Source organism: Gallinula chloropus, assembly GCF_964237585.1.
Source record: "Gallinula chloropus genome assembly, chromosome: 14".
In the NCBI taxonomy this organism is placed as follows: Eukaryota; Metazoa; Chordata; class Aves; order Gruiformes; family Rallidae; genus Gallinula; species Gallinula chloropus.
Genome location: NC_140099.1, coordinates 15,291,761 through 15,306,640, shown reverse-complemented (window position 1 = coordinate 15,306,640; position 14,880 = coordinate 15,291,761). Strand labels below are relative to the sequence as shown.

General features: G+C 35.6%; 1 protein-coding gene across 2 annotated transcripts in view; it reads left to right on the top strand.

Moving 5' to 3' along the window:
- The window catches only part of EML5 (EMAP like 5), a gene marked incomplete at its 5' end in the record, with an annotated part of 102,105 nt that overhangs the window by 41,883 nt on the left and 45,342 nt on the right, over positions 1-14,880 (top strand). For both annotated transcript variants that reach the window (XM_084270402.1, XM_084270401.1), the window contains 6 exons: positions 2,027-2,239; positions 3,228-3,395; positions 5,173-5,279; positions 5,659-5,777; positions 12,057-12,243; positions 13,905-14,010. In XM_084270402.1, the coding sequence (XP_084126528.1) occupies positions 2,027-2,239; positions 3,228-3,395; positions 5,173-5,279; positions 5,659-5,777; positions 12,057-12,243; positions 13,905-14,010 (900 nt within the window). The remainder of the gene's footprint in view (positions 1-2,026; positions 2,240-3,227; positions 3,396-5,172; positions 5,280-5,658; positions 5,778-12,056; positions 12,244-13,904; positions 14,011-14,880) is intronic.

Here is a 14,880-nt window from a genome sequence, read left to right as displayed (position 1 = left end):
TACTCAGTGGAAACAAAAAATATTAAAGCTGTGATACATAAATGATGCAATTGTGCAACCTTCAAAATCAATAAATATGTCAAAGTTAATTTAGCTGGGCAGTCTAATACTAATAATATAAATTCCATATGTGGCTTATTTTTTAATGGCAAGGGATTATTAAGAAAACTAATATTACATAAAGTTTTGAGATTGAAAATTTGTTATAGCACTATTACTGTAAATTTTCAGGACACCACAGTCTTGAAAACTTGGCTCAAGTGTCCTATACTCTTGAAAGCTTTCATCAAGATAATTCCCTCTGCAGAGGACATAGGTGTATAGTACGTGTATCTTAAAGCTTCACATTTCAGTAATCCTGGTCACACTACATCAAGGGCAGTGTTTGTCACAAGATTTGACTCCTATCTTCTGTGTGTATACACTTTTTACATAATACCATTCTATGTTTTTCCCACTCGTTGTATTTGTACAAAGCATTTGTTACCATCACCACTTACTATATTGTCCCTTTGTTTGTTATACAATATTTATGCCTTGCACTGTACATTACTCATAGTTCCATGGAGCTTTATGTGACTGTCTTTGTTGAAGCACCTAATTCATTACGTGTACAGGTGTGATTTTGTGCCCTGAATGAGACAGAAGATATGTAAGAAAAGACAGTAAGTGAGAATTTACCTGTAACAAATACACAGCAGATGCAATTTGAACCTCTGTAGGCAGCTTTCAGCCTGGAGTATTCATGCTGTATTAGCATGTAGGCTTGTGAAAAATTATTTATGAAAAAAGTTTTGCGAAGTCAGTGAAGTTACAGAAGTCTAAATATTTTAAAATAACGATCAGAATCCTATCACACTTGAATTTCCACTTTAAATGAGTAAGCAACTTACAGTTGCCTAATACAAGATCTGTAGGACTTAGTCGTGGATATAACCAGTCTTAGAAGTCATCATTCGCGTGGATTAGCGATTGAGAGAGATTACAAAGGTAAACCTTGTCAACGGGTGCAGTCACTTCATCAGAGCTGAAGACTCTTCAGACGGCATTTGAGTTCCTTTACAGTTTTTGGAGGGGTATATAGTAGTAAAACATTCCTCAAGTGTGTGGTTTTGGTGGGGTTTTTTTGTTTGTTTTTTTAATTCTTCCTGATTTATTTGCCGTTTTGCTTTCTCTCTTTTGTGTGGCTGTTCTTCACTCTGTTTATTCCAGTACACTTGCGTTCTCCCTTGCCCTATCCCTCTGAAAATTTACCTCCTTAGAGTACCAGAGTCTGACCCCCTACATCCTATGCCCCCCTCTCCCACTAGTCAGAATCCTCTATAAGAGAACAGGAAAGAACCCAGCCTGGTTGCCTTTAATTTTATTACCCCTGAAGCCTGAGAGGTGAATTGTTGGCAGTGTTCTCCTCATGTTCTGTAGTTGTGCCTTTAGTCTGACTCAAATTTTGTGTTTGCTTGCATTGTTCATGTGCTGCTCTTGCACTCTGCTTCTGGAAATTCCTGAAAACACACTCTTTATTAAATGGGCCTAAGGATGGACTGAGTACATAAGCTCATCCGTGAAACTTGGTGGAATTGGAACAATCTTACTCCAGCTAGATCTGATGGGAAATAATGTGACAAGGATCTAAGCATAAAATTTGTATTTTCAGTAATTTACAGTGGCCAGATCTAAATGAGTTTTTCAGTTTTTAGTCTAAGTAATCCATGTTTCTAGACTCATTTGACAACAACAATGGCTACATGTATTTTTTTTATAAACATTTAAAAATAACACAGCATCAGATTTTGGGAAATAATAAAAACTGTGAGGTATCAAACCCATAGTTGTGGGTAGTCTTGAATTAAGCCTTCTTGAGACGCTCTTCTACTGATACTGTTGGTTATAATAGAGAATATTAGATCAGGACAGTTTCAGAAGTCAGTTTTTAATTCTGTCTCACTTGGATTTGATTTCTGGAGAATATGAAAACATTTTACATAAGTGAATATTGAAAAATACCTCTTTTTATTTTCGTTTTTAGGTGGAAAAGAAGTAACAAACAAGGAGGAATTAAAAGTTGTTCAGTGGGCATCGTGGACCTGTGTTTCTGGCCTTGAAGTTAATGGAATCTGGCCCAAATATTCAGATATAAATGAAATAAATTCAGTGGATGCAAATTTTATTGGGCAAGTTATGGTTACAGCTGACGATTATGGAATAGTAAAACTCTTTCGGTACCCGTGTCTAAGAAAAGGTAATACCTTGAAGTTCAATTATGAACACATACTTCTGATTTTTTTGTTGTTCAAGAAAAATGTCTTGGAAAAGTGGGGTTTTGAAAATCATATAAATGGCCAATATTTATTCTTAGAAGTTTAGGGATATGTCTTCAAGCAATATGTGCTTAAAGAAATAATTTTTTTTAAAGTGACCGATATTCCCCTGTAGTTTTTTCAACTCTTTGTAAAAGGTGATGTTGTTAAAACATTTTATTTCAATCTTTCCTGTTTTATTTTTGAAGTGGTAAAGCTTTTATTGGTTTCTGAGGTAATACAAAAATATGTTTTTAAAAAGTCTTCTGTCCATATCAAGGAATCTTAATTTGTTGCTTTTTTATACCCTTTTCTTCACTAGAATTATAAAATGTATGTGCTGTTAAGAACTTTTGAGCCAATGATTGTTTTGTAGTTACGTAGTAGACAGTGAAAACAGTAACTTGATGTAATTATACTACTAGTGCTACTAAAACTACAACTACTACTAAAGGTGCGAGGATATGAATTGCTAGAAGGGTTTAGCACTCGGATTGCACAAGCAGTGGGAGCCAGTGCTTCAAGCACATATATGGGGGTGTTTTCACAGAGCTAAATATACATCATTTAACATTTAAATGACTGAATCTTTTCAGTGTCGAAATAATTATTGGCAAAATCTTGGCTTATAAAAACCAAACTACAGTCAATTTTTAAAAATCTTTATTTAGTACACCTCATACAGCACTATCATATGTCTTCTCTCTTTGTTTCTGACTTATTACAGCTATTATATCCTGGAATCCAAATTTAAAAATGTAAAGACAGATTAAAATTTGGGAATACTGCAAAAGGATGCTGCTATTAATAAAAATATCGGTAATAATTAGAATATCTTAATTAAAATCTTACTTTTCATAGGATTCCTTTTAGGTGTTTCTGGAACATTTATTCCACATATATTGAAAGAGAATGTTATTCCTGTTCTAGGAGCAAAGTTTAAAAAATATCTTGGTCATTCTGCTCACGTGACAAATGTCAGATGGTCACACGATCACCAGTGGGTTGTTTCCATTGGGGGAGCTGATCATTCTGTTTTTCAGTGGAAATTTGTCCCTGATAGGAAGTTGAAGGATTCTCTTCATATAGCACCTCAAGGTAAGTAACTTCTTTTTAAAAAAAAAAAAAAAAAAGTTTAGGAAGAGGGGAGGCTTAAAAGACAATTAAAATTCTGTGGTGCGATGTAGAAATAAATATTTGAATTTTTTTTTTAATTTTCTGCACAATCTGCACAAAATTATTCTTTAAACTTCACAGCTGCCTGAAGTACCTGATAGCATTGCCTAATACTTGCCTGGACCCTGTGTGCTCAGCCTAGCAAGACTGTAAAAACCCTCCAAAACCCCCATGTCTCTGTTAAAGAGAAAATGTAAAAGTTTGGATCATAGATAGGAATGGATGAATTCTATACGTATCATCCGTATCAGGGAACAACTGGTTGCTCAGATGGCATTGGGGAAAAAAAAAAAGAGTAGTATATTTAAATGGTAATTTAAGCATTTTGATTCATGTTTTTAAATTAATTTTTAAAGCCGAGTATAGGTATTTAATATTAGTTTCCATCAGTGACTAATACAGCAATTGTTCTTATGACTGAGTTTCCCAAAATCTAATAATTAACTGAATGCCTCGCTTGGAAATTCCTAAAGGAATGTAGAGAGTCCTTTGGGGAAATAAGAATACAGAGTTAAAATGAAGTAGGTTGTTTCACTCCTACTTCTAAGTATCAGATGAAGACATACCAGCTAATTGGTAAATGAAAGCTGATTCAGTGCTGACTTTGTCAGTGCCAAATGTGAAAAGAAGCAACAATTCTCTTCTCCTTGATGAAGCCTCCAAAAGTCTTTAACTGGTTTGATACTTCGTGGTATGAATTAATTTTCATCTACTTACTTCCCATGATCATCTACTTATTTCCCATGATACAAATCCCTGATTTGCTACGGCTTCCCAACATAAAAATTCTATAAAGTGTTGTTTGTATTCCTTGTTCCTGGATATACAGCCTTACTGCTAGCTATCTGACTGTAATAATATTGATAATTGTCCTGTTAATGGCTGTTCTAACTCTGTATTCTGCTACCTTTATTGGTAGCAATATCACTTTTCTCTAGATCACTGATAAAAATGTGAAGTAGTATATAGCTCCACAGATTGCTCTTTCTTCATACTTCTGGAATCACCACTTAGTGAGACATGTTTCTCTCTTTGCAGTTAGTTTTTGAAATCTTTTAAAATTTGTTTTCTAGCCTGATTTTGTGTCTGGTTTCTTAATCAAAAAATGTGAAACACTCAATGAAAAGTTGCAAAAAGATCAGCCAGGCCATTATTTGCAGTTTCTGTTGGAATGAAACTGTGCTGCAGCATTATTTGTCTTTCCCCAGATGTAAAACATAATTAAGTGACTACTCTCTTTCTCCACAGTCACCAAAAACTTTACCACTTCTTTCCCATATATGATTTTTTTTTTCCTTAATCTTCCTAAAGAATTGTCACTTAACTCAATGGCACACCTAACCCTAAGATTCTCCTTGGAGCTCTTTACTTGTCTTGTTAGTTTTCTGCAGGTCTTAGTTTCAGCTCTGTACTCATTACTTCATGCTCTTCTTTTGTCCTTTTCTGCTACCATTAAATTTGATGAATGAAAGCTAACTTGCTCCCAAAACAAACAAAAAAATATTCTCATACTTAGGAGTTGGGTTATTTGTACTCTATCAGCAGAATTGAGCCTGTCAGCCTGTAAGTTATTAGCAATTTATGTTGGATTTAATATAAGCATGATTATCAAATCAGAAACATTAAGCGGTTACTTGGAACACTTCCTGGTTTGTAATTTAGGTTGCTTCCTTTTCTGTTTCTGTTTTCTTGGTGGCAGAGAGTCTGGTTGATTCTAATAGTGATGAATCAGATTCAGATCAGTCTGATGTTCCAGAGCTGGACTCTGAAATTGAACAAGAGACACAGATCACCTATCGTCGACAGGTAACGATTTTGGTTTTAATGGCAGTTGGAATTTCCCTGGTTTAATTTGGGTTTTTTATGAAGACCTTTTGAAATCCGAAAACTGGGGAGACTGAGCAGGAACTGACCAAAACCTTTAAAATTGTTATGTGATTCAGTCAAAATAAGAAGATACAGTAGGGGAAAAAAAACATACCCAAACCTGTAGGTATTAGCAGCATGTTCTGTGGGAGTTTTGGGTAATTAAAAGACAAGTTGCACTATACAGTAACCAACTACAATTACTGAAGGTTTTTTTCAATTATATCAGTATAATGCTTTGTGGGTGGTAACTGTGTCTGAATTCTCAGAAACATGCTTTTCTTATTGATCTCTTAACTTAGTGTGCTCTTTCTTAAAGGTTTACAAAGAAGATCTACCTCAACTTAAAGAGCAATGCAAAGAAAAAAGAAAAAGTGCAGCTTCTAAGAGACGAGAGCGAGCTCCAGGGAACAGTATCAGATTGCATTTTGTTCATGGGTATGAAAACTAGGATTCTTTAAAATACACAAGCAGACTATATTTCGTAGATTGTTGTTTACAATTTAATAGTCTGATGAAAGATTTTTAGGTCAGTTACTTTGCAATTTACCTTTTTTTATTTATTTCTGTAAAAATAAAGTTACACTAAATTACTGGAAAGTTCTGATGCCAAGCTAGACTAATTCTGAACCTGCATTGCTCAGTGTATTTGCACTGGAACCTTAGCCATACTTATTGTTTGAATAGAGGTGACTAAATACAACATCTGGCAATCACCCATACTTTTCAGTATCTGTAAAGTAATAGTCCTCTTTGTATTACTTTGGAAGCAATGACAGAAACTTGGTGTAGTTGAAGATGACTGGGTTCTGTACTGAGTGGTGTTTCTATCAGTGTTTTATAAAAAATTTATATAAACTCTACCTAAACCATAACAATTTACATGGTCATCTGATAGTTTTAAGAATTAAATTCAATTTTTAATAGGTCCTGTAGGTATATTAAAATTCAGTTTCATTCTCTTTTTGGCCCTAATTTGAGTTAAAAATTACTTGCAGATGCATCCTTGAAATCTTAAGGTTTTGTCTTTAGGATTCGTATTCTCCTCCCATGACACTGTATAAGTGAAGACTTTTCATCAGGACAAAGATGTGTTTTAAAGCAAACCGGCAGTAGATGTTACTACATTAGAATAACAATCAGAAATAAATTCCCTTGATACAAAGAAAAACCAAAGCCTATTATTAAATTAAGGCATTATAAATCAGGTAATATTGTGTTCTCCTTTCAAAAGACACCTCTGCAGGAATGCACCTTCTTTTTAGAGATAAGTTACTGATACTGTCTATCTTTATAATGAAACTTAAGCAATTTTAGAAGGGCTCCACATGGGATGCTTTATAAATTAATTGGCTAAGAATAGTTCATCATTCAACTTGGCAGTTTTGTCTGTAGAAGACATGGAGTCTGTGGAATATCTTTGAAAATAATGACAACTGGGAAGCATGGTACAGAGTTGTTTTTTTATTTCTATTTTTGATGCTCCAGAATTCTCAGTTAAAGATTTTAAAATCTGTATAGAAAATGCATTAAGATGGGTAGCTGTATGTAGTCTTTAAAATTTGGTCTAAGAATCAAACCAAATGATCCTGAAGAAGTAGCAGCACAAGCAAGGGCCCTGGATCTTTGGGATTATTGTTATTTCCTTCACAACAGAAGTGAAGCTTGACCAGAATATCCAGGAATGACCAGAAGTAGAATGTCCAGTTGAGGTCTGTCTGATTACCCAGTGAGCATCAAGAAAACTAATGAAGAATCCATGCTGAACAAGAGATTTTTCTCAATGTCCAGGCTGTTAACTTTAAAGTGACCCACATCCAAGTGAGTAATAGGCATATTCTCTGATTCAGGAAGTCTGCTTTGCTTCATCTTTCTTTAGCTGCAATGGAAATGTCTTGGATGTTTCTTGAAAGTGTAAAAAGTGGTGCTTTTTTTGAACTAGGGGAATAGGAAGTTCTTTTTTCCTTTCTTTGTTTTTGAGCACGTTGGTTTTGTGTTTTGAATTTGTTAACTGCTTTGAAAGATGAACTTTAAAAATCTCTTCATATCCTGTAAGAAATCTTTTAAATCTCTGTTTACTTCCTGTTTTGGAAGGGGATAAAAACAATGCTGAGTGTGTGAACCAGCCACTGACCAATATGCATGAGAAAGCAACTTCTATTAACAGGTTAATCTTTACATGCATCTTTCTTTGAGATCTGATACAATCACTATCAGGAACATGTTATTTAAGTGCTGTACAAGTTTGGCCTCTTTTTGACTATTCCTGTATTTTCTTTTTGCCATGTCTTTTAAAGTGGTGGTGGTTCAGAAACATAAAAAGGATACATCTTTTGACATAGTCAGAGGAAACCCTTCCTCAGAGTCAGTTCTTACAATACTTTCTTTTTACTGTCAGGGAGTAAGGATTCAAAGATAAGGATTTGAGCATAATCTAGTTTAATTTTCAGGATACTCATTGAAGTGACCTTATCATAAGTTGAAATTTGGGTACAGTTTCAAGATGACCTGGGATTTCTCATGCTCTTAAATAAGAGTCTTATGATACCTTGCATGGATTCCATCCAGAGGGCTACAAATATCTCCAAACAGCATCTGAAGGGAGCAGGCTGTGAGTGAGTCCTTTTGGGAAAACACTATTGCCATGTGAAAATATTAAAGACCCCCACCAAAACAAAACAAATCTCTACCTTTCTGCTAAAAACTCTGACCTCAGTCATTTCTATTTTCTTATTTGGTTTTTCTAGAGATTTTTGGGGAAGGATTGCACTACATTTGGAATTCTTCCATACATGCTTGGAAGAGTAACATATAAATTTTAAAACACTCACAGCATCAGACAAACTATGGACATTGAGTCCTTTCCCAGAGAGGACACTACTTGTGAAGTTGCCCCTTAGTTTTCTGTAGATATGTAACTTGCAACTGCGGGTAGAATCCAGCTTCAGGTTAAAAGAAATACAATTGTGTGTCTAACAGTAGGTGGGTTTATGTGTGTGTCTGAACTTCTGTCACAGTCAGTGCAGATCCAGTTGGTAGTTAGTGAAGCATAAGGAGTGATTTTGCTCATGTAAAATTAAACACAGCCCTGCAGGTTCTATTTAATGTATTGAGTAGAACACTGTTGATTAAATTATACATCTTAATATATGTAGCACACCTGAACACCTACATGTACTAAACTCAAACTGAATCCAGTCCCTGCTCTTCATGACCTTGGTAATGGCAAAATTTCTTTCTTATATTACATAGTGTTGAGGTAGGTATCTTTTCTTCTGAAAGTCACTGCCATATGAATTGGAATCAGTCCTGGATTGATGGTTTTATTAGCTTTTTCTGAAGACTATTTGGAAATAACACCTACTGCAGAATGTGGTGTTATGTTTATGATGCCTCATGTATTATCCAGTAACAATGGCACAGAGATTACTTTCATTATTATTTAATTTCTAGTTGCTAATCAAGATGCCACGTAATTTATGTGTGTTTTGTTTTCTACGTATGAAGAAATTGTTTCTCTTTGTGCTTTTCTGAGATAAGGTAATAATCTCAGTTCTTAATTGGTTTAACAGAGATGTATTTTGGAACTGTGTAGCATGTTCTGATTGAATGACCTACAGTAAAACATCCTTCTTTTCATCTCAACTTTGACTGTCTAAGCCAATCACTTTATCTGTCTGGTGACAAGTCCCTGTATAGTCAGAGAGTTAATAAACTGGTATGTGGAAAAGACCAGAGAAACTGGGTTGCAAAATGTCTTCCATTGCACTGCTCGATATTTTGGCAAAATATGGTTTAATTATAAAAAAAATGGATTGTACACCCTTTTTTTTTTTTAATAATTGCAGAAAGTTAATTAAAATGTAAACTTCTGATGATAATAAGTTAGAGATATGCATAATAAGAACTATCTTCCTACATCCTAGGTAGATTTTGGATGCTCCGTGTAGTCGTGTGCTGTATAGCATTCATGTACTCAGTTTCACTAGGCTGAACTTAGGGTCCATAGGCAGTTGTCTAGAGCTGGGAAAATTCTGAACTTCTGGGTTGCATGTAAAAGGACCTGAGACTCTCTTGCTCTCTTAATGCTTATTTCTTATATAGGTGACTGCTAAGCTTGTAAGAAATTCCTCAATGTCCAGTATTTCTAAATGATTATTTCTTTCAACATACATATTTTTGTAGCTAGTTTTTAAAATGTTGTCATTTAGCAGCATTGGTTTTATTCTCTGTTTGCAAAGGGACTCCAGAGCACAGTGCAGAGTGAAGCACAGGAAAATGATGTCTGAGCAATGATATGTCTAGATAACTTCTTTGGCACTGTGCCTGCCTGTATAATCCCTGCCCCTCACTGGATGCTGTAATTTCATTAAATTGTTGATGTTGCATGCTGTGATAGGTTATTTTTGTTTTCTTTCTGCATAGTTACTGTAAGTAACACTGGTGGCTGGACACCAAAGAAAGGTGCAGCCAGGCAGGACAAGCAGGCAGCACATTGGGTCAGGTGAAAATCGGCTTCAAAACATTTGCCCTGGTTGCTGCTGGGGACCTTGTTAGTGAAGCATATGGATGTAGGGAGACTGAAGCATGACTTGAAGAGTCAATATCTGCATTGTGAGCCTAAATTGTTGATCACTTTGAGAAAAGCAAGAAGCATGTAGCTGAGCCTCAGACCTAATGGAAAGAAAGAGGTTTTTCTGGACACCTTGAGGGGACATTAACTCAGGAGACACTGGGAAGGTGCTGGCCTGGGGCCAAATCTGCAGTTAAGAACCTGGCTGTGAGTGCCAATCTAAAAGGTGGATTGGAGGGAGACTTGTAAAGCTTTGTCTATGCTGTCACAATTTTTTCTGGTTTAAGAAGTTCATTTTGCATGCTCATGATCTCGTGAGACCAGCTTTAGACTTCACAGTATCACAGACAATATAAAACTGGGAGGAGTGGCTGTGCTGCTATCGAGGTGGATCTGGACAGGCTAGAGAAGTGGACAGGGAGGAATCTCATGAGCTTCAAAAAGGGCCAAGCAACATTGTGCACCTGGGGAGGAATGTACCCGGGCCATCTGCTGGTCTGTTTAAGAACTTTGTGAGATAATTTTAGCAATTTTTCTCAAATCACATGTAATTTGACATAAGTACCATTGTGTGCGGTGCAGGTGAGCCAGCAGAAATACAGTGTGTTAAAACCTGGTATGTGCAGTGGGTGTTGTCCAGTAATGCATAGGGCTGGTATTTGTGAACATGGATCCATGCCTGGAGTTTTCAGAATAATATACATTAATTTGTAGTTGCTCAATTGCCTTAAAGATTCTTTACTTGACTAATGCATCTAGTTGCACCATATATGAGGGAAAGCTATATATAATTTTGTGAAAGATTGTTTTCTACTTGGACTGTGTAAATTGTGTCATTTAAACCTTGTTTATGTCTGCTGTGCAGTAGTTGTCTTAATGCTATCCAATTCGTTTTGTGTGTGGTATGTGCACAGATGCATCTTTGTTGTCTTAGATGATTGAAGAACCTGCACTGTTGCAAAAAGATCCTGCATTTGTTTTCTTCTTAATGTAATCAGTTCTGTGGATGCAGGATTTTAATTAAAGCAAAGAAATAAATCTGAGAAGTACAATGTAGACATTAGAGATTTTTGTTAGTTTGCAGTTGCTAATGGTGAAAGTTTAGTTATGTTCTTTGCCAAGAATGCCTTGCTGATCATTGTCAAGGCTTTCTTTTTCTTAACTAGTTTAATTACATATTGGGTACAAAAACAATTAGGATAGAACCTTATGATCCCTGGATGAAGATTATTCATGGCCAATTCAAATGCATTCAAGTGTCATTCACTTCCTCTAAATTTAACTGTATATCTAGAAATGTAAACAGGTTTTGCAGACATCTTTGTAAAATAATTAAAAAAATTATCTAGTAAAGATCTGTGAGAACAGAAGAAGGGACAGAAAGAGGTTAGCTGGGGAATTAATAGCATAGAAACAGGATGTGTTAGGAGTAAATGGACTACTCATTTAAAAATGTTATCTCTGTTGACTGCCAAGGCTAGCATTATTAAAAGCACTAATTTAAAATTTGCTTGTTTGTTTACTGTTTCTGAGCCTCTTAAATTCTGAAAGTAGGAGCCTAGCCTCTTTTAAAATGCCACCTTTTGGGTTTTATGGGGTACTGAATCTTTATCACACCTAGGAAGAAATGTGTGTACTGTGACAGACCTCACTTGGAAGTTGGCTTACTCAGGGCAGTTCCTGTATCAGTCAGAAAGGAGACAGGTTTTCCTTCAGAGAAGAAACTGATTGGAAACTTTCTTGTGGAAACATTTGCTGCCTGATTTTTGAGTAGTAAGAGTAGAAAAAGTCCAAACTACTAGTTTTGGCTGTTTTCCTTAATTACATGTTGCATGCCTGAATTCTCTATGTGGTCTGGAAAAATTACTAGGTATTACTTTCTCTTTTAAAGTGATGGTGGGAGTAACTGTTAAATAGCAGCCACTTTCAAACTAACGTTAGTAGTCCTTATGTCTGAGTAGTAAATGCAATTAATAAACGGGTGTTCCTTTGGGAAAGTATGTTAATAGTCTTAAAACACCAAGTCAGGAATTGGTAAGTAATCTGAGTTTTCACATGTACAAAATGCATCTTGCGTGATTTCATCTGAATGTTTCAGTCTATGTGGTGATGCTTTTGATGAACGAACTTTTTTCTTTAATTAGTTACAGAGGTTACGACTGTCGGAGCAATTTATTCTACACGCAGACGGGTGAAATTGTGTACCATGTTGCAGCGGTGGGAGTGGTGTACAATCGACAGCAGAACACACAGCGCTTTTATCTAGGTCATGATGATGACATTCTTTGCCTTGCTATTCATCCCTTAAAGGACTATGTGGCAACAGGCCAGGTAGGATGTGTGTTCATTTGCAGTAAGAGTCTGAAGTTGTTACGACTGAATATGGAAAAGCCTGTTTTGGAGGAAGGAAGTCCAGTCCACATTTATTCAGGTGAAGGACTGTATTTTTGTGGCAGGTGGAATCATGTTAAACTGCAACATAAGTGGTTTTTCTAGTTCTTTATACTAATACCAATAAGGTTCTTTTATATTCAAGAATAGATTCATATTTTTATGTGGCATTATATTGCTTCATGGTGATAACAAGTGGAGGAAATGTGCAATTAATTAATTTTTTTTTTTTTTTTTAGTGCCTTAGTTGTGAAGTTAGCTCTGGTGTTACTGCATCATGTATTGATACATAACGTGGTCAGCAGTTGTTATTACAGCCTAGCACTTCAATTCCGTATATTGTTGGTTTATTTATCACCTGTAGCCAAACTTCTTACTGTTTGTTCATGCAGCACAGGTGTGTATATATATTGCTGAACTGTATATAATAGGTCATTCTATCTTTTGCCAGACAGTAATTTTAGGTAATTTTTTTCACTGGTGTTTTTTGAAAAACATATCTTCTCATAAATGTTTATACACCAGAACTTGAAGGTTTGACTTGATATTTCAGGTACTGCTTTTATGTAATAAATTGGAGAAAATGTGAGGAGAGATTTTTTTAATATAAATTTTTGCTTATAGTGCCCTTAAATTGTTTAAAAATATTTGAGATAAACATAAATTTGTAGATCAGTTTGGAGATTAAAGCCTTAAGTGTGAGAAATGATGTGATTTAATTTTGGAGTAGTAAAGACTTGAAAAAAGAAAGTGCCTGGATGTACTTTTTTTCTAAATACCTCATGCTGTCAACAGAAAGATACATTCCTTTATATAGTGGTTTATATGTACACATTGTATACTGCTATTATATTACATTACATGCAGAAATTGGATTATGTGGTAATCACATTCCCCATGCAACACTGGTTTTCTGATAGTTGACATTATGAAAAGCTTTGATAATAATAACAATAACAATAATAATAAGTTTGTTGGCAAATGGTTTTCCAACCTTTCTTTGGGTATTGAGGTACAAAACCTTTGGAATAGCAATGCCTGTACATAGTTGAAAAGAATAAGTGATTTTCTGTTTCTTCCCAAGTTCTAGTTTCCTGCATTAGTGCTATTCTAGTGGAGATTACTCCGCAGGTATCAGTGCATCAGAATCTGACTCATAGTAGAAATGACACCAGAAAGCCACAGAAGTCACCTTGATTTCTCGTACAGAGTTCCTTGCACAGTAGCAATAAAAATAACCTTTTATTTTTAGACAGGGAATGATTGATAGAGAATTGATGGAATAAATATGCCACAGTGCAATCAATGCAGGGCGCTTTTTTTTCCTCCCCCCCCTTTTTTTTTTGCACCCTCCATTCTACAGAGAACTCTAGTTAATTGTGATTAACAGGCCTGTATTCTTTGGAGGGAAGAAAGAGGCAGCTGGTGTTTGGACAGGATGAGAAGGAGTAGTATTCTGCTGGTCAGACAGAAGTATGATTTTATCATTGCAAACTTCTTCAATTACTTCTTAAACCATTTGTGAATGCCATACTATTAAACAACTGTATGAAGTAACTAAGAAATGAAAAAAAAATGGTTATAAATATGTATACTTCCAGGTTGGCCGAGATTCCTCAATACACATTTGGGATACAGAAACAATAAAACCCCTCTCAGTATTAAAGGGCTATCACCAGTACGGTGTTTGTGCTGTTGATTTTTCAGGTAATAAGTATTTATTTATTTATTTATTTATTTATTTACAGTTCTCCTGTATGACAATACAAGCTAATCGGCTCTAGTGAACATTTGGGCATTCCTTTACACTGAAGATTTTGTATTAAAAATATTCTCCAGTGATCAGTGTTGAATGAGAGAAGCTGTGACAGTGATTGCTCGTTACGAAAAGCTCCTGTGGAGCCTGGCACGCCGGGAAGTGCAGGAACAGGTTCTGTGCTGGTCTAGTTGTGGAGTTGTTCTGGGTGGAAAGCCAGCCTCTCTTTTCTCCTTATACCAGCATACAGAACAATCAGTTAAATCTTTTGATACTTTTGCACCCCAGATGTTAAACTTCTGTCCCAATACTGAATTTCCTCTTCTCCACTGGCTTTTCATTCTTTAATGGTTCGGATTTACTAGACAAGATCTCTAACGTCACAGTGAAGATGTGCATTCGCAAAGATGTGGGGTCTCTGATGAGTCTTACCTATATTTGGTTCTCCTTTTTTCAAGGCATGAATCTCATTTCCTAAATTCTGGCATGGATGCATAGCAATTTCAAAGATGGATACATGTCAGAAAATCATTGATCATGAGTGAGCACAAATAACTTTTCTTGGAGGTGAATGTGGGATATGTATCAGAACTTTTACTAAGTTCAAGGGTATTTCATAGAAAAGCTTTACAGTATTGCTTCAATGCTTTCCTGTTTAGAAATGAAGAGGGATTTTAAGAAGGAACAGAAAATTCTCTCAGTAGAGCCTGTAATGAAGGCTTTTGTGCAGTTACATCAGCAACTAGCTGAAACAAGGATTTGATACATATAGAGAGGGTAACTTACAAATCCTAAACTCCATCCAACTGCCACCCAAGTTT